The 21,351-nt window shown below is 36.6% G+C and overlaps 1 protein-coding gene across 1 annotated transcript in view; it reads right to left on the minus strand.

Annotated features, from left to right (window-relative positions):
* The window catches only part of LOC115230963, a 31,678-nt gene that overhangs the window by 4,620 nt on the left and 5,707 nt on the right, over window positions 1-21,351 (minus strand). The window contains exons 5-6 of the mRNA XM_036499886.1: window positions 12,894-13,040; window positions 2,014-2,274 (exon numbers count right to left, since the gene is read on the minus strand). Of these exons, the coding sequence (XP_036355779.1) occupies window positions 2,014-2,274; window positions 12,894-13,040 (408 nt within the window). The remainder of the gene's footprint in view (window positions 1-2,013; window positions 2,275-12,893; window positions 13,041-21,351) is intronic.

Here is a 21,351-nt window from a genome sequence, read left to right on the forward strand (position 1 = left end):
TTATGGATTCTTGAAGGATTTTTCATTTGTTATATTTACTTTATATGAAGTATTGCAATGTTACGTTATTTGATTATCTCCAAACTTTCCAAAGTTTATTTTCTTTCTCTATTAGTTATTTTACTGGCGCATCTATCTTAAAATGAGCTGCTTGGCGGAGGTCTGCGGATGATCACATGACAAGCCTTGACGATTGGGATCGACTCAAAAAACTCAGGCTTTGCTCCCTCCACCGCCGCTGTGAGTTCTATATCATGTGTATGATGTGGAAAATATTCCATCCACATTGCCAATCTTTAAAATTCGTGACATCCGTCCACTACAGAAATGTTCGTGTCCTATCACAACACTATTTTACCTCAATTGGCCCTGGTCTCTTCAACATCATGCCAGACACACATAAAGGCGGAAACTGACTTCACGGCATTCAAACGATCCCTAGATGATTACCCTCAACAAATACCAGATAAACAACCCACACCCAGATATGTCTCTGTAAAAAATAACCTCTCTTTGAATGGGCTACGGTTCCCCAGAGCTGACCGTATCTCTACTAGGTGGTTCTATTAACTTAGACATGGCCTGAGTCAACATCGACCGAAACTTATCTAAGTAATCTAATCTATGCTGTAACATTTTAATCAAAGGGTAGAGGCTGATATCTTAACATTTCTGATGATCTTAAGTATAAAACAAAATTATTAAATATTTATATAGAACTACATTCAGAGTATGTCTATAAGCTATTGTGTTTAGACCTGGTTTCTATCCGCAAACTGTTCCGTTTTGTAGATGCAATTAAAAATTTTTTTATAATAAAGCATTCCGAAATTAGAAAAATCAAACATCTGCAACAATCTCGGTCCCATGAGTATCGGATAATGGAATTTCCACTGTGTAAAGAAACTGATTGTGATGATCGAAGTTTTGACGGTGATTGTGGTGGAAGCAGAGACAGTGTTGATGATGACGATGATCGAGATAAATATCGGAGGAGGATAAAATAGTATCGGTGTTTATAATGGCGACAGGAGCGGTGTTATGTGTGACGCTGAGATGATGGTGGTAATAGTGGTGCTGATGATAGCGTTAGTTGCGTAATGGTGGTATTGTAGTAGTTATACTGGTTGTGGTGGTGAAATTGACTGTCAAGGTAATCGTCATGATGACGTTGATGGCGATGTATGCGGTTGAAGTGGAAGCAATGACAATGCTGTTGTTGATGTTGGTGATAGAGGTAGGATAGTTGTTGTGGTGATTGTGATATGGTGGTAGTGGTGGTCGTCGTCGTCAACGTTGACGTCGTAGTGCTGCTCCTGCTGGTTTGGCGAAGATCTGCTCTCTCCGAGTGCTTTTCTAGTTATGCATGTGTATGTGCGCGTGTGCACCTGTGTGCATACACATGTAGTTATACACAAATGCATGAACATTTCTTTTTAAATATGAATACATTATATTCAACTCTGGCTGCTATAATACTGTATTACAAACAATCGGTTTAATAATGGCGCGACCATAAAAATAGATACGAAAGCCACCAAAACCCTTACACTCTAAAGTGAAGTATTGCACTAGCAATTAGAGGAGTTACAGACCGAAAGGAAATTTTGTTGGCGAGGTCATAGCCGCCATATTATTAAAACAATACAACGTTTTCATCAATCACACGTTGGTCCCTTCTGATGTTCAAAGTAAAGAGAAAACAAAACTCATTTCCATTATAAAAAACAAATCAAATTTCATCAACAAGAATAATATTCTTTTAACTTGCTATATAATATTTATATACACTGTGTCAACATAAATAAACAAATGTATTGTGAGCCAACGAAGATTCTTTTAATCGGCCACTGGAATCGTTAGAACTAGCAAACAAACTTTCTGTCAAAACGCACGATACTGTCATTAAAATGACAGGAGAGTCACGGCTGGAACACTTTAGAAAATAATCCTGCTGAATCAAGATAAACTGAGACGAACCGACAACATTAATAACTTTTTAACAATACTTACGATTATTTCCCATTCGATTATATATTCTCAGTTGGTATATCGTGTATGGTTTATCAAACATCACTTGCCAATATGGATCTTTTCCCCAGTCAGTACTTGCACATGATTTATGCGTGAATCCAGGATCAAAATTTCCGTCAACTGCTTTGTCGGATGCCATCGATATATTCATTTTTTCACAAGTTCCATTATGGAAGACTGTAGTTCCTTTTATTCCATATATACTTGTTTGCTGTGTAGTTTGACCTCGAGCAATATTAACTGGAAAATATAAAAGTCAGAATTAATAAAGTGTAAAAAGATTTTAGTATAATGTATCTTGAAAGTATAACTTATGAAACAGTCACACATTTATGTAAACCACATTTTTTGTACATAATAACATAAATGCAGTGTATACCTTGTAAGACGTTTATTTATGTATCGCCCTTATTTACCGAATGGGAAATGACTGTTTTAATGCAAAAACTTAACATTTGTAAAGAAAATATACGTAAAACATCTGGTAAGGATATCGACAAAGGTACTGTATTCCTATAGCTTGAGGTTGCGAACTGGTAAAATTGCTACCGCACTTCTTTCACTATTACGTTCTGAGTGCAAATGGCGCCGGGTTCGTCTCTACTTTTCGGAGTCCATAAAATAAGTACCAGCTGAATATTGGACTCCATGTAATCAACTATCCCCCTTCTCCGAACCTGCTGACCTCGTGCAAAAAAAAAAAGAAGCCGATACTCTTTTATCTTGAATAATTTTCTTCAATTTTACATCTGGCCGAATTTTTAGCGCAGACTTATTTTACATTGGATTCTAAAACACATTTCTATATTTGCTGTAGAAAATATTGTTTGGGGAAATCGAGATGAATATACAATTATGATGTACAATTTGCTCTCCTCAAAATAACTGATTAATGAAGATTTTAAATTGAATATTATTAGATTAAATTTATACAGTCATACCTCGCATTTCGAGTTTAATTCGTTCCATGGCCGAGCTCGTGTTTCGATTTACTCGTTTTACAAATCAATTTTCCCCAATTTTGAAATTAATTAAAATATAATTAATCCGTTCCAGCCCCTCCCTCAAATCACGCCAAAATATTTTTTATGGGTTTTAAAACTGAAAAGGTGAAGTTACATGGGAAATGACAATTGTAAAAACATGATAAAAGAGAATGCAAAAGAAATATGTAAACTGATTTTATTAATTCAATTACTTTAATGATAGGACGCTGTGTGCGCGAGGAAGACGATAGACCAGAGGAGGAGGATTATTGTTTGGAAGGAGAATTTCCTTCCATTGAGATTTGAGGGGTGTTTTCTGCCTCACTTCGCTTAATTTAGGTCTTTTGGACACTTTCTTTACGTTTCACACTTGGAGGTCGTTTCTTTAGAAACATATCAAGAGAAGTCTGCTTTTTCCTGCATTTCAAAATGTTAAGAAAATGTGCCAGACCAGTATCATTAGATAAAGCAGCTGCACGGCTTGTATATGCTTATTCAGGCTGATATTTTACTACAGATTCAGAAACATACTGCTACTTGCCAACACAGCCTTGAAGTCACCCGTAGAGATAACCATTTCTGCAACACACTCCTACTCCGGGAACCAAATTCTTACACCACATCCGAATGCTGTTGTTCATGAAGCTGAGGGAGTTCATCTGTTGTCAGCTTCTCTGAGTGTTCCTTGATGAGATCGTTAATGTCCTCATCATCTACCTCGTGGCCCATGGACTTGTCAAGAGACACTATCTCCTCGACTACAGATGTCTCAGACTCAAACCCTTTGAAATCTCTTTCGGATACACAGTCAGTCCACAGTTTCTTTTTGTAGAATTCAGTGTTCTCCTCGTTACAATCTGCTAGACCATATCGATGATTTTCAGGCAGTAATCAATGTTGTTGTGCTCCTTCCAAAACTCATGAATGGTTAGATTTGTATTTTCGGTGACTTCAAAGTACCGACGAAACCGGTGTTTGGTGTACTGTTTCCTACAATTAGAAATCACCTGTTAGTCCATGGGCGGCAAATTAGGGATGGTGTTGCGTAAAATGTATATAACTCATAAATTTAGATTTGTCCAGGATATCATCTTTGAAGTTAAGAGGGTGAGCAGGAGCATTGCCGAAGATGAGGAGGGCCTTGTGAGGAAGGTCGTTCTCCAGAGAGTACGTTTTCACTGCTGCTCCGAAGATAAGGTTCACATACTGGGTGAAGAATTCCCTGGTGGCCCAGGCTTTAATGTTCAACCTCAACATGACCTGCAGCTTCTCCTTCAGAATTTTGTGCGACTTGAACGTTTGTGGGTTTTCGGAATGGTAGAAAATGAGCGGCTTAATCTTCAAGTCTCCACTTGCATTGTCACAAATGGCAAGAGTTGGACTGTCATAGGCTTGTGGCGTGGCAGTTCTTTCTCCTCTGCAGTTATGTAGTTTCTTCTAGGTATTTCCTTCCAAAAAAGGCCAGTTTCATCACAGCTGAATACCTTTTGTGCGATGTACCCCTCGGCTACGATGAGCTGACTGAATTCATGCACGAAATCCTCAGTTGCCTTCGTGTCAGAGCTCGCTGCTTTTCCATACCTGACAACGATTTGAACACCAGACCTCTTCTTGAAATTATCGACAGCTGCGACCGGCCTTAAATATTTCTGCTGATGTCTCCTCCGTCGATGTACTTTATAATTTCGCCCTCAATTAGACGTATGAGAAGAACCTTACCATTACGATACCGCAATATACTAAAGCATTGATACAGTCATAGGAATCTAACAAAATAGAAAGACTGACATACAGAAATAAGCAATGTAATATATTTTGCAAGGTGGTGAGCCGACTGAGCGGTTAGCACTCCGGTCAAAATGCTTAGCGATATTTCACCCAACTAATGTTTGGGGTTCAAATACCGCCGAGGTCGATAGTGCACCCTCCCCCAAAATTGCTGGCCTTGTACCAAGATTTGAAACCAGTATATTCTGTACGCACGAGAATAACATATCTCCGATTTGTTAGCAAAAGTTATGTAATTTACTGTATAGACTTTAGAATATATTACTGGTACCTATTGTATCGATACTCACTGAAAGGATGGAAATCAAGGTTAGTTCGGTCGAGGGGTGGAGATGAACTTGGAATGTAAAACGACATAAATAAATACTGGTCCACTGTGTCAATCATTTAAACCATGTTTATTATTTATCTTTTCCAAGTTCCATCCTCACATCGGATGCAATGGGCTTTCCTACATTATACTTTAATACACACACACACACACACACACACACAAGAAATTGTGAAACCCAATTCCACCAGCATTCATAGATTTTCCAAGTAACATAAATTAAAAAACTAAACACCGCAGTTTAAGAGAACACTCTCCAATGTAACTGTGCTCGTGCTGCGTAAAGTCCTGAGCCTAATTGTGTCTTTGTTAAATCATTTAGCCCAGGATATATTATAATACAAAGAAGAGGATACTAACTGCTTATTGCTCCGAAGTTTTTATATTATATTTAAGCACATCTATTAACGTTATGTGGTCAGCAGTAAATATTAATATCTGGTTTAAAATCTGAATACTAAGGAGATGAACGGTATAGACACGTTTTCCCAGGCTACTCGCCAACAACTATACAAAAAAGCCATAAGCATCTGTATTATTCTGAATCTCTGAACTCTCCAATTTTTATTGGCTATTTGTACCATAACTACACAATATCCTACCGACAGATATTCCTAAATACACAATATTCCTATAAACGAATACACACAAGTTTATAGAATATTTTAACCACACACTTATCAATATTCTTTTCTATTGTTGGCACAAGGCCCTAAATTTTTGTGGAGGAGACCAGTCGATTACATCGACTCCAGTACGCAACTGGTACTTAATTTATCGACCCCGAAAGGATGAAAGGCAAAGTCGACCTCTTCGGAATTTGAACTCGGAACGTAACGGCAGACGAAATACCTATTTCTTTACTGCCCACAAGGGGTTAAACACAGAGGGGAAAATAAGGACAGACAAACGGATTAGGTCGATTACATCGACCCTGGGGGCGTAACTGGTACTTAATTTATTGACCCCGAAAGGATGAAAGGCAAAGTCGACCTCGGCGGAATTTGAACTCAGAACGTAACGGCAGACGAAATACGGCTACGCTTTACAAATTTCTCAATATTCTTTTCGGCTCAAGACACGAGGCCCAAATTTTTTGGTGGGAGGGGTAGTCGATTAGATCGATCGAGTATGCAACTGGTACTAAATTTATCTACCCCAAAGGATGAAAGGCAAAGTCGACCTTGGCGGAATTTGAACTCAGAACGTAAAGACAGATGAAATACCGCTAAGCATTTCGCCCTGTGTGCTAACGTTTCTTCCAGCTCGCCGCCTTCAGATTACTCAAATTGTAACGTCCACGAATATCCTTGTCTATTTCCGTACAATACTACACATAACAAATTCTTGGCTGATTTTATTTACTATTGTTACTTTTTATACCTATACCTATATTTCATATTTAAGCACAAACTACTTAGCATCAACATTTTTCTATTTTGGCATGAATAAGATCCGAACAGATGAAGAGCCACACAGATGAATAATGAGAAGCACTCCAAAAACAACAACAATAGAAAAGCAAAGAAGCGCTACAATGCCAACACAACCCGTTCACAATAATCGCCGCTGGTCTGACCATACAAGGCCTTCGACTCCTCAATATGCCGCCGATACCTCGTCCGTCCGCATGTGAGCGACCTCGCCTTCGCTGTCCTTGGTGCACACCACATTGCGCTCCGGCAACCACCGAGCTCGAGATGTTGGCGTAACTGTGGCCTCCTAGTCCAACACCACTGTCTTTGTCGGGACTGAGCTTCAACTCTCTTCCGGGCAGACGACGTTGTCATCGCGTTTCCTGCCGCAATCGCGTGACCCCCTCCATCTGCCGGCAAACTACGGAAGCTCGCTGTCTGTTGCTGCTCCGTTGGTCGATGTCATCCCAGGAACGTCATTGCACGTTCTCGTGCCTTGCGCGACCAATCGTCAGTAATTTTCTTTTTTCTTTTAGCAATTTAAGGAAATAAACATTCGCATTAACGTATTAATCATTCTTTCTGAGCTTGAAAGCAACAATAGCTCACGTTTAAATCTCAATGCTCAAACAGTTGTTCCTCTTTTTTAATAACCACCAAGGGAAGGAGACAAGTACAAAACAAACTGAAATAGCTTTCTACTTCACATCGTAGCTACATGGGTAAACTCACTCAAATCTTTCCACCTAGCCAAGATGACAAGCAACAACTACAACAATCCACACGACAGCTGTACCAAGTACAACAGCAATTCCTGCCACAAATAACTCAGCATGATGCTAAATAGATCATATATTAAGACTTAACACCATCATCAACATCGTCATTATCACCAACACTGTCATTATCTTCCATGCCCCTTCATCTACTACTACTACAACTAGCAGTAACCACCCTCAGTTACTCCTGATTTCTCTTTTTCCCACCACCACTACATCCCAACATTTATCAATACTACCAAACACACATACCACCACAACCACCACTACTACTATCTCGACTCTGACGAAACTCAACAACTCCATTTCCCTCTTCAATGTCAGTTTTCCCCCAACGTCAAACCTTTACTAAACCCAATTTTATTTAGTCCACTGCCTCTCTTTCCACACATTTAAGTCGAAATCCAAAAATATGACGCTATTCTTTACGATGACTGCAATTTCAACCACCAGCCTGGAGCAAGATGCTTGATTTACAGACACACCAAAACAACAGACGCACAAAAACCCAAATGAAATGATTCCCCTAAAATCTGCTGCTGTCCCCAACGCGAGATATTATATCTACAGCACTATTGTACGCTCACACATCTTCCAGGAATCGAAGTACAATCTCCTAGCCAACATCAGAAGCTTCATAAAAACATATTCAGCCGCAGCTCTACCGTCACGTGATTTCCCCACTAATAAGGAAATAACGAAGCATCCAACAGAAACAAGAATAAAATCAACAGACCCAGCACAAACCTTGTCAACAACTCAGTAAACTGGAGATCATCCTATAGCAACAAAAACAAAACAAACAAACGACAAAACCGCCAATGTAACCACAGCTTTATCCACCAAATATTCCTTAACCAGACAAATTATTCTTTCTTATCCACCCGAAAGCTAGCAAAAAAGATTCAGATAAATGTTTCCACTGTCACACATTGTCGTTGTTATTACCCTCGACACAATATCTGCTCTTTTCGCTGATATTAAAACATAAGTCACTTTCGAGACCCTTGAAAAAGTCTAATCAAGCCACTACTCTAATCTCAGAATTTCTGCTGAATGCACAAGCCATCAGTTCATCCTTCAATGCGAAGGGATAAAAGATTTAACACTGGGTTACCGACCAGTGAGGAATATCACTGTGACCCGTGCAGATCGCAACGGCAGAAGAAAGAGAGGATTTGCCGTTTTACTACAAGACTCATTCACTGCAATTACAAATGTTTCATGCACCAATGTTTACTGTGTATCATTACTTCCGTATAACAAAACCAATGATTTTCTTATAATTGTTCTCTACAGGCCATCACAATCGCCTTTACTATTCTTCAAAGAATGTCTTAACAATGTTAATCCTTTATTCAACTGTGTCAGTCTGGTATCTTTTTAATGGTAGGTGATTTCAATTTCCCCTGCGTTGTCTAGTCTATTTATAACTTGAAAGCAGGTATCTGCAATTCAGTCCAAGACAACGCATCAGTGGAGTCACTTTATTGACTAATTTTTCCTTTTCCAACTCATGCTAGAGCCAACGAGCTTAGCAAAAACCTATTGGACTTAATGTTTAGTAACCACACTGACACTGTCTGTAATATTGCAGAGGAAAAAGACTCTTCTTTCCGACCATAACAAGGTTCTCTGAAATGTGGGAATCCGTCAGCCAAATCTGATTTCTCACCACAACACTCTTTGACCGCATGGATCTTCACAATGGAATGCAATCACTCAGGATCTTTCATTCACTGACTCATCTTTCGTTTATTCTCTCGCCCCAAATAGCATCAATACATCCTGGAAGCTATTTGAGGACACTGTCGCAAATACATATTGACGATACTCTCCATAACAGCCCATGAACCAAACTAATTATAAGCAAAAAATATATAAAAACCCTAATAAAGAAACTAAAAAGGATGAGTCAAAAATCGAGCGACTAAAGTATTGGCATCAGCGACAGGCGTACTTGACTGATAGAGTTTTTCTGGAATCAAGTAATGCAATCTAATATAAATCGATTCAATCCCAAAGTGTTCTACTCCTTTGCCAAAAAGAAAATGGTCGCTGTAGCATTCGCTGAACCTTTGATTGATGAGGACAACATTCTCTTAAGTAAGCGAAAAGCCATGGGTGAGATTCTGCAGAAGCAATACTGCTCTGCTTTCAGCAATGCAAGTATGGTTAATCTGGACAGCATCTGTGAAGCAAACCTCCTGCACACTCTATCCATTATATCTCTTGACGTCCTGCATATCAGAGCACTTAGAAGCAAAATTAAAAGCAACTGAGGTGTGAGTCCCGATAGCTTTCCCACTAGAGTTCTGGGGGGGATGATGACATGAATTTGTATTGTCTCTAACTATTCTCTGAATAAAATCACTAGACGTTGGTTATTTTGCTGAAAATCGATTGTCCCAGTTTTCAAAATGGTAAAAAAATTACCCCCACCGAATTACCAGTCTTACTTCATTATCAAATTATTTGAGAGAGGGGTGAGGTCTCGAGTAAGTCACTTCCCTTACGTTTGTCGACTTATTTCCATACAATATGTTTTTACAACCAGCAGCGACTTCTTAAGACAGTGCTTGCATCATTTTGACCACACCCTAAAGGTCCTGAGGGTTCCATTGCAGATGCCATTTATCCTTGCCTTCAGCGAGGCTTTCGATAAAGTTGATGGCATTATACTGTCAAAGTAACTATCCAACACAGAAATCAGAGGGAAATTTTAGAAGTGTTTCCTGATGAACAGACCCAGCATGTGGTGTTCAATGGTGTTCGATGAAGCTCAGCACTTGTCATTATTGGAATTCCTCAAGGCCCTGTATTGGATCCATTTCTCTTTGTTATTTACTTTTGTGGCACCACTGACGTTATCAAACTCACCAATATAAAAACTTTCGCGTATGACTCAAAGATTTTGAAGGTCATCGACAGTGTAGGAGACCAAAAAAACCTCCAGTTGGATGTGCTCGCTGTTATCCAATGGGTGAAAAAAACACAATATGCAACTAAGCGATGATAAAGCTTATAATAATTCTGCTTGTCGTTAGGGTACTTAGCCCATCATTAATGCTTTCACGTGATTAGAGAAAAGGAGGACGAAAAGGGGAGAGAGAGAAAAGGAAGGCGAGAGAAACCTCCATGATATGAGATTGGGGGAACATAATTGTAAAGCTTTCACTTGATTATTTGAAGGGAATTAGAGAACAAGAGGAAGAAATCGGAGAGAGAAAAGGAGGATAAGGTGAGGAGTGAGGCATGAAGAGGGAGAAAGAAAAGAGGGAGAGAGAAAAGACAGAGAGCGAAGCGTCCATGACATGTGGTGAGGGGAACGTAATATTTATTACGTGGTTAAAAAAGTTAGTTGAAGGTAGTTATATAGAGGAGAGTTAGGAATAAAATTTTAGCGGAGTGATGTTCTGGTAGTGAGATTAAGGAAAGGCAGAGAGGAGAGAGAGAGAGAGAGAGAGAGAGAGAGAGAGTGAGTGAGTGAGAGTGAGTGAGTGAGTGAGTGAGTGAGTGAGTGAGTGGGTGAGAAAGGGACAGACAGAGAGGGATGATGGTGGTGGTGGTGGTGGTGGTGATGTTGGGTGCATAGTGGAAAGTACTTTTTTTATAATTGAACTAAGTTTTTTATATCACCTATAACTTGACGCATGCGCATCCTAATCTTGCCATTCACCTTAGAAAGAAACCAGTTTCTGTTCGCCTGTCATATGCAATGGTTATCAATAAATCACAAGGGCAGACACTTTTGATAAAATGGGGTTGTTCTTGCCTAAACTTGCATTCGGTCACGGTCAGGTATATGTTGCATTCGGAATGGCTCTCAGATTATCTGATGTTAAAGTTATCAACACTGACAAAGGAAAAGAAACGGGAAAACTTACACGAAGGACATATTCTGCAAAGAAATATTGGATTGAAAAGTGTGCGCAAATTGAAATGTGTATTGGCTCCGACCCATCGCCTTGCCGTATAATTTACCAACGATATGGTTTTCAGAGTGTGCCATACTGCATTAAATGTTTACCACCGTGAAAATGTGGGCCAATATTTTATATATAAAATAATTTTTTTAATATAAAATGTTTGCTTTCTAGATATGAAATTGTGACCATGTAAAATTTAAAATGTAAAACTTTCCCCGTTTTGGAGATAAATGCAAAAATAAGAGTAAATATTTATTTTATGGGTGCTGTGTATTAAGTCTATAGAATTGTGCATAAAGTATATAAATGATATATATTTCTTTACTGTCCACAAGCAGCTAAACATAGAGGGGACAAACAAGGACAGACAAACGGATTAAGTCGATTACATCGACCCCAGTGCGAAACTGGTACTGTATTTATCGAGCCCGAAAGAATGAAATGCAAAGTCGACCTCGGCGAATTTTGAACTCAGAACGTAACGGCAGACGAAATACGGCTACGCATTTCGCCCGGCGTGCTAACGTTTCTGCCAGCTCACCCCCTTCAAGTATATAAATGATATATATAAAGTGCATTAAGTAATCATCGTTGTCTAATTTCCTTCACTTTTCAATGAAGAGCAGATGAGCAACTATCATTTGATACAGACAAAACACAGTCTACGCTTTCAGGCTTTTGTATAAAGTTTTCGGTAATAACCCAATAAGTTTACTATTAATTCCATGAAATATTCACGGACCCCAAAAATTTGAATTAGTTCACTTCGGAAAAGTGGCTGCACATAAGCTACTATATACTGTTCTCTTACGTGAAACCTTAGTGGTATCAATCACCGTAAGGACCTCGGAATAACAGTCGATAATAACCTAACATAGAGTGACCACATAAACAACAAAACTGACATGATCCGTATGTTGTGCTCCTGGATCCTAAGAATTTTCGGGTTCAGAGATGCTCCTACCATTATCATTCTCTTCCCTACCAAAGCCCGTCCTCATCTAGAATACCGTTGTGCGCTTTGGTCTCTCGACATGAAAGTAAATATCATAAAAATTGAAGCACCCCAGAGATCAATCAAAGAAAAAGCAAGACATGTCAGGGCTTGAATACTGGGATCAGCTCCAGAAACACACACTTTACACCCTCCAACTTCACCATGAGCGCTATATCTTTCGTATAATGTGGAAAATATTCCAATATTGTTCAAACAGTGTTGTTATCAACTGTAAAGTTCACCCTAGACTTGGACCCAATGCCATTCGCCCTCTACAAAAATCGTCCTCGCGATTACAACACTAAGACAGAAGCACTTCACCTCCACTGGCCCTGCTTTCTTTAACATCATGCCAAGACACATAAAAGAAGAAAAAGTTCTCATGGTATTCAGGCATTTCCCGGATGAATATCCCGAACAAATTCCAGATAAATCAAGTACACCCGGATAAATCTCTGCCAACAATAACTCTTTACTCGCATGGGCTATGGTGCCCAAAACATGATTGTAACATGAAGCATGATTAAATGTTTTATTAGTGCTGCTACTAAGTTAGTCATGGCCAGGGTTTATTCTGACCGAAAGTCATTTAAGTATCTAAGTACCCGCATACCCTGAACAAATATGTACTTACCATATGTTCGCTTGTCACACTTCTCTCCATACCATCCATCTTCGCAGCCATCACGTTTACACTTTCCAGTAATTTGGTGACAATATTCCGCTCGGGAACAATGACATTCATTGATACAGTCTTTACCATACAATTGTGGTGGACATCCTAAATTGATAACATCGAAACAGTTTCTTTGTAAATGAGCATTAAAATAAAACAGTTATTGAATATAACATTCAATCTTACAAGATCTCACATATAATCAACAAGAGATTCTATGTTTCAAGAGTATCTCTTGATATAGAATCTCTTGATGTAGCTAACAAGAGATACTATATATCACATTTACAATCTTAAAATTGCAGAAATTCGCGCACATATAAGAAATCAAAAATTATGCGATTCCTGTATATGTAGACGCTACATAAGTTACAGTTGAGACACTAGCGTATCCAGAGTGTGTGCCGCCCGGGGAGGCCCTTCCGTTTGCCGCCCCGGACCCCACAAAAGCACATATTGCCTTTAGCAGACTCAAAAGTAATGCTCCTTTATAAGTGCTGCCAGTAGCGGACCACCCCTATACCCCCCAACCGTAGCTACGCTAATGAGTTCAGGACACTTTAAAGCATCATAGCCGAGATGAGAGACTTAAAAGGATTATATCAAACAAAAATCAACAGTATGTTAACATTGCAGTTTTAAGTTACGGGCACACTGGGCAGTTGTGTGGAGGCCTCTTATTTCTAGGGGCCCAATTACGATGTATATATCATGTGTCTTCCTGTGAGTAATCAAATATTATAGGCACTAGTTCAATGACTTGCTCGGAGCGAGGGCTACACTGCTACTAAGGTGTGCTAAGGTCGTGCATGTATGTATATTAAATAATATATTTATTTTTCGATTTGAAGCCACAAATTTTAAATATAAACAAATGACCGAAAAATGACGAGCTAGCCACAGGCTGAATCGAACCCACAAATCGACACTTACACGGCTCCTTGCAAATTCGATTGGCCAAGCGCTCACCCGTCAATTTCAGTGAAATTTAGTTAATTTATACTTAAACCGTTTAATACTGCATATAATATTTTTGTAAACAAACCTGAAAGGTATTTTAAGTTAAGCCTAGAAAGCTACAATGTAAGACTCATAGTATAATAATAACTGTATAATAATATATCATAATATTTACTCTTCAATTTGAAGCGACAATATTTAAATATAAGCAAATACCCGAAAAATGATGAGTTAACTTCAGTCTGAATCAAACCCACATATCAACGCTTACTCGTCTCCTTGCAAGTCCGATTGGCCAAACGCTCACCCATCAATTTCTGTCAAATTTAGTTAATATATACTTAAACTGTCTAATACTACATATACATATATACATTTAGATAAAAATACTAATACTATATACATAAATATTTAGATAAAAATAGTTATTGCCGGTTTACAGGGTTACCCAAGGTGTCGCATCCATGAAGTGCTTAGCTTTACTGTGTCTCTAGTCCCTAATTCACGAAAACCACTTAGTCTACGGAAAATATGGGACATAATTATATTTATCTAAATACTCCTCTACTCTGTAACTTATTGTGTGCTTCTCTGTCGTATTTGTGATTTGCTGATGGTATATATATATATATATATATATATATATATATATATATATATATATATATATATATATATCGAAGGTAGATCAGAAAGAGCACAACAAACGGAAACCGTCAAAACACAACATGCGGGAAAAGGACGATAGCACGACAACGGTAAACAAGACAAACAAGACACAGGGGGCATTCGCAGCCAAATTGTCTCTTCAGTTGGAGTCCGGAATGTCTGCGTAGTTTCGCTGACTTACCTCCGATATTACTCGAAACCGGCTGGGCCAGAGAGTTAAGCTTAAAACATTAAGCCTCTGGGAAAGGCAACGAATGTACATATATGAAAATAAATATGTAAATAACGGAAAGGTTCTTTCGGCTATCGGACGAACGTAAAATATGAAACATGAAATATATACAATGGTCAAACGCCTTTCGACTATGCAACAAAATAAAAATATTTGTAGAATTACAACAAAAATAAGACGAAACAAAAAGGGCCTTTCGACCATCAGACGAATGTAATGAGCTAGTGCAAGGAAAGAAGAAATGGAAAAATCTTAACTGGGTGGGCTGCAGAACAGAACAGAACAGACGGGCGCAACCGACCTCAAAGGCGGCCGGTCGAAAAAGGACGACAACGCCTGAAGCGGACAGCGTTTACGTGGTAGGGGAGGGGAGGAGTTCAAGAGGGCAGAGTGACTAAGGAATAGGAGAGAGGGGAAAGAAATTAGAAGGACGAAAGAATGAAAGGGAGGGAGAGAGAAAAAGGTATAGCGGAGGTAAGAGGATGAGAGTCGTACATGATATTCAAGGGGTATCTTTTTTACAATGTATACAGTTGTACGTAACACTGCTTGGATAAATCAAAGGTAGCCCAGAAAGAACACAACAAACGGAAACCGACAAAATGCAACATGCGGGGCAAAGAACGATGGCACGACAACAGCAAACAAGACAAAACAAGATACTGGGATCATTTGCAGCTAAATTGCCTCTTCATTCGGAGTCCGGAATGTCTGTGTAGTTTCGCCCATTTATATCCTATGTGTGTATATATATATATATATAATATTAATTAGAGACAATGTATATGTATGTATGTATGTATGTATGTATGTATGTATACAGAATACATATATTTATTTAAGAGAATATGTGTTTGAGAATATGCGATCGTAGGATCGCAGTTTCGATTCCCTGACCGGGCGTTGTAAGTGTTTATTGAGCGAAAACACCTAAAGCTCCACGAGGCTACGGCAGGGGGTGATGGCGATCCCTGCTTTACTCTTTCGCCACAACTTTCTCTCACTCTTTCTTCTGCAGGCCTGCTCGCTTAGCCAGCGGGATGGCGTCATTTGAGGTGCATTGTGACCAGCGATGTGAGGCAACATCTGATAGCCTGGTCGCTGACGGTGATCACGGTGATATATATAATGTAATATAATATAGTATAAGAAATGCGAAAACTCATTTCTGTGTGTTAGTTTGTCACACTTCGCCCACTCCAACTCTCACTATTCATTAACACTTCTTCTATTGCTCATACTGGAGTGAGAGTAATAGTAGGCATAGAGAGGTCGAGGACGGTGGCGAAGACAGAGAGAAACAGACAGACAGAAATAGAAAAAGAGAGGTGGGAAAGAAAGTCAAAGAAATTTAGGAAGTGTTCATAATGATTTTATTAAAAGTAGTAGTGTTGATGGTGGCAGTTGAAGAGAGAGAGAGAGAGAGAGAGAAAGAGTGGCCATGTGAGAGAAAGAGAGACTGAACACTGAAGAAACATGCTAAACGGTGTGTGTATGGCAGATATGGTGGTGATGGTTGTGGTACTGTTGTTTATCATGCAGCTTTGCAACAAGTTTCAAGTCGACAACTTATATCACTTATATCATTGTTTTGATGAAAATTCTTCAAGTTAATTAAAATTTAATATGTAATCAATGTATGAAGCGACTTTGTTGGCATAGCCATGCATCCATACATGCATACGTACATACATGAAATATATATACATATATATATATATGTTCGTCACAAAGCCTTGCAAAGCTAAGTAATCTATTTCTATTTAAGATTTTAAAATTTTAAAATTTAAAATATTTTAATAAGTCTTATTGTATAATTTGGTATTATATATAAATACTGATTGGTATGTAATGATTCAGTTATCGAAGTTTGTATATAATTATTAGATTTTTAACTCTACGTTTATTTGTAAGACTTTACTTAGCCAAAGAGATATATAGATCGTTAATAGTAATACGATTTTTTAAAGTTAGGTTTCATGTCTATACATTTATTGATACCATAAATTTTAGTCTTTAATCACAATATTTGTTGATAATTATTTAGTTATTATTTTTAAATATTTTATAATTATTAGATGTGTACATAAATCTAATATATAAATAACGATTTTTTAGTTAAATAATTTGGTAATTAAATCTTTGGACTATAACTGAGTTAAGGATATTTGTGAGTTTATTATATTTTTTTAAGCTATTTTATATATTCATAAATATCTCTAATGGTTGACTTTGTTCTATTATACCTTTTATATAGCTGTTTTCAATTGACTATTTGTAGCAGTGTTTTTCATTGATAAATATATTCGTAGTATTTATTGGATACTATATAACTACGGATTGATTATTTCATTGTATAAGTATTTAGTTGTTGAAGATATGTATTTCATTATTTCATTATTAGTTCTTAACTATACGGTTTTTGTAAGTTATTAATTAGCCAACGAGATATATGGATCGTTAGATAGTTATAAGGTTCTTTTAAGATACTTTATTTGTTTACAATTTGCTTTTTCATCTTTAATATTTTAATTTTTAATATATTTCATAAGTAATAATGAATAATTAATTTATTTAGTTTTTTAATATTGTATATATATTTCTTGATAGAGATAATTTCAGATCTTAATTCTTATATTTATATATATTTATATATATTTATTGGTAATTTAGTTATAATTCAAATATTTTATAATTATTTGATTTGAACTTAATTTAATAATATGAATAGTGATTACTTTTTTGATTATTTTTTTTGTTAAATAATTAGGTAATTTGATATTGACTATAACTGAGATTAGGTTATTCGTGAGTTTATTATGTTTTTAAAGCCATATTATATCTGAATAGATAAATACATTTTCTATCTATTCTTACCTTAAAATCTAATATTTAACATTATAATTAGATTGTATGACATAATCATAATCGTTAAAGTTTCTAGTTTGATATTAGAGTTTTTATAAGAAAAATTATTATTTTATTTATTTCTTTAAAAAATATTGTTTAAATATATTTGCTTATTTATTTAACTATTATCTTTAACCTGAAGATTGACTACAACCATAATTCGAATTATTAATGGAATTTAAATTATTGTAATTCGAATTAGGTTATGGGCACGAAACGTACGTAGTGGTTTTACTTTTTATCATATTAACTTTTTAATACTTTTTGATAGTTATATATATTTAATAAGAAAACAAATTAAATAAATAAAATTTATAAATATAAATTAATAATTTTAATTTTAAATTTAAATAATTTAAATTTTATGTTTTATATATTTTGTATATTATATCAATTATTTTTATTTTTATATTTTGGTTTATGTTTTGATTTGCCTAATAGTAGTTTTATCTCTAATTCATATATATATATATATATATATTATAGAGAGAGAGAGAGAGAGAGGTTGTATACTGTCAGCTTAACGTTGCAGTAAGGAGGGGGGATTACACCACCGCTGTTTAGCCCTAGGAAGCATCAACGCTTCCTAGAGCTAAACAGTGGTGGTGTACCTCACCCTTACTGTCACGTTAAGTTGACAGTATACAACCACACTATCGCCCCACCATCGTACATATCTCTATGAGATATTTAGAAATTTAATATTTCTGATATATAATATATATATATATATATATATACATATATATATATATATATATATATATATATATAATATATCTATATATATATATATATATTATATATATATATATATATATATATATATATATATATATACTACCAAGTAAGTTAGGAGTTACGGATCCAGCACACTAAGGGATAATATTTATCCAATATACTGTTGGTATAATACCCAAATTCTTAATATACAAATGTTTTTAATTGCAATGCAATTAACTTATTTATTCTATTAAACGGATGAAGGTAAAGAAATATTTTACCATTAATTTATAATACAAATAAGAAAATGGAGAAACAATTTAGTTTGTTCATTAGCTTTCGGATATTAGAATGTTGGATTATTTATTCATTTAACAAAAATGAGAACCTTAATAGCATACGTATATCTCTTATTATAAAAGGCAGATTTTATCTGCCTCCCTTTGGGAGTTATAGAAATCTACAATATAGGATTTCTTCAATTACAATTTACCTAGCATTTTTAAGAGTAGAATGCATCGCGTCATGCCAGGTCCAGTTTTTAAAATTTAAACTCCAATTAAGCAAAATTTACAGAAAACTCACATTCTTGGTGTGTGTGTGTCAAATGCTTTTCTTAGTCTGGTTTACACCACAGGCAAACGCACACACACAGTGTGCAACGAATAAAATGAAAGTAAATAGCGACAGAGTGATTTGAGGAAGACTAAACTGAAAGTATTTAAACCACTACTCAAAAAATAAAAAAACACAGCAAACAGAAACAAATAAATACATAACCATTTACTCCTCACACAATTTCTTCAATTAGAATTTACCTAAGATTTTTCAGAGTACTTCAGTGGGTGATGCCATAAAAAATTTCTTTCAATTTTACCACCAATTAAGACAAAATTCGAGAAAACTCAATATTTTAACATATCACTCCGAAAGCATTGATGTACATGTGTGCGTGAGTGTGTGTGTGTGTCATTCCTCACACACACGCATACACATACATATACAACTACATACAACTACATACACATACAACTACATACAAACACGTGTGTGTTTGTTATTAGTAAAAGAGGCGCCAAAACTCAACTCACTTATCATTCCAACACATTTGCAAAGACACACGGACGGACAGAAAAGGTAAATTGGTTTTTATTTTACTCTGTATATATTTTATTATATAATATTATATATAGATATATGTATATATAATTGCAGTATGAAACAGTGTTTATGTATAAACAGACGACACTTATATATAGTTACCAAGCCGCCCGAATTTACCTATTCATATTTAAATGAGAATATCAGAGCAAATCTCTTTAGTACATTCGTGAAAACACGTATTATACTTCGTAAACACTTCAACTACAGTTTTGTACAAAAATCGAAGTGTAATTTTAATTCCGTGAATTATGGGAGATTTTTTTCCGAAATTTGTTCCTATTGTGTTTTCAAATTTGTAATTCTGACAAAAAATGGATACGAATTTCATTATATCAAGCAGCGAGTCAGAATTCGAAGGATTTTCTACTGAAGACCTTCATAAATCTAACTCTATGACTGAAAAAAAAAAGCATCTTTATATAAGAGTGAAGTTGTGTGTCTGTCTCCTACGATTTAGATTCCTAACTACTCACACATTTTGCGGTGCAGTTTTACCAAAAGCGGGTATCTTATAGTCGTGATTCATATCGAGCCCTTCTGGGTATTAGCGTGCGTCTATGATGAGTCTACGATTTAAAAAAAATTACCATCATATTTCTCCATTTTAATGCATTTTTTTCGCTTTTATATAAGGGAAGTAACTCTCTAAAAATATCTACGATGTGTCAACGATTTAAAAAAAAATTTACCTTGATTTTTTTTCAATTTTTAATGCATTTTTTTCCTATTTTTTGGCTATAACTCTCTAAAAATGCTTATATAGTTATTTCCCTTACAAACCCGAGCAACGCCGGGCGATACTGCTAGTACATTATAATTCAATACATATAAGATAAGAATATAATTATAAAAATCATAATATAAATTATTGTAATTATTAAAATCACTCCTGCACACTGAACCCGCGACGCCCCGAATCGCGTCTGGAGCTCGGTGCGAGGAGGCGGCGGCGTGCTCGCGCGTCGTCCGTCGCTGCCACTGACGCTTCCGCCGACCTTAGGCAGGAGTTGTTACACTTGCTCGCGCTATCATAGCTTTTGAATAATGCCGCCTCAGGCTGGCTGGGCTGGCATCCCAACATCCCCCTGAATAGAACACCAGTTTGCCGAAGGTTTATCCATTTACAGCTGAGTGAACTGGGAAAACGTTAAAGAAGAATTTTACTCTAGAACTCAACGCATCACTGGTCCGAGAATTGAAACACCGATTTTACAATCATGGATGCAACACCCTAACCACCAGAACTTTCATCTCTCTCTCTCTCTCTCTCTTTCTCTCTAAGAAGAGAGAGAGGGAGAGAGAGAGTGATCTTCAAATGCAAATTACGTATTTATTTGAAATTTATATTTTTATAGGGAAAATTGTTGCAGTCTGTAACACAATTTCTGCTGAAAGTTATTATAGGGGCAAAAAGTTTGCTTCACAATCAGATTTGTCTGGGTTCAAGTCCTATTGCGTGGGGCCTTGGATAAGTCTTCTGCTATAACCCCGAGCCGACCAATGTGTTCTGGTGTATTTAGCAAACGGAAACTGAAAGGAGCTTTTCGTATGTAACATATGTGTGTGTGGGGGTGTGTTGGTCTCCCACAATATCTTGATGACCAGAGTTGGTTTACATTTGCTTAATAAGTAATGAGGTCGATTCATTCGACCAAATAAAACTTTTCAAAACAGTGCCCCAGTATGGCCGCAGTCCAATGACTGAAGCAGAAGATATATCTGCACAAATATCCGTCATCTTTCGAACTTATTTCGTAT

The sequence above is a fragment of the Octopus sinensis genome, unplaced genomic scaffold (assembly GCF_006345805.1).
Source record: "Octopus sinensis unplaced genomic scaffold, ASM634580v1 Contig16927, whole genome shotgun sequence".
Classification (NCBI taxonomy): Eukaryota; Metazoa; Mollusca; class Cephalopoda; order Octopoda; family Octopodidae; genus Octopus; species Octopus sinensis.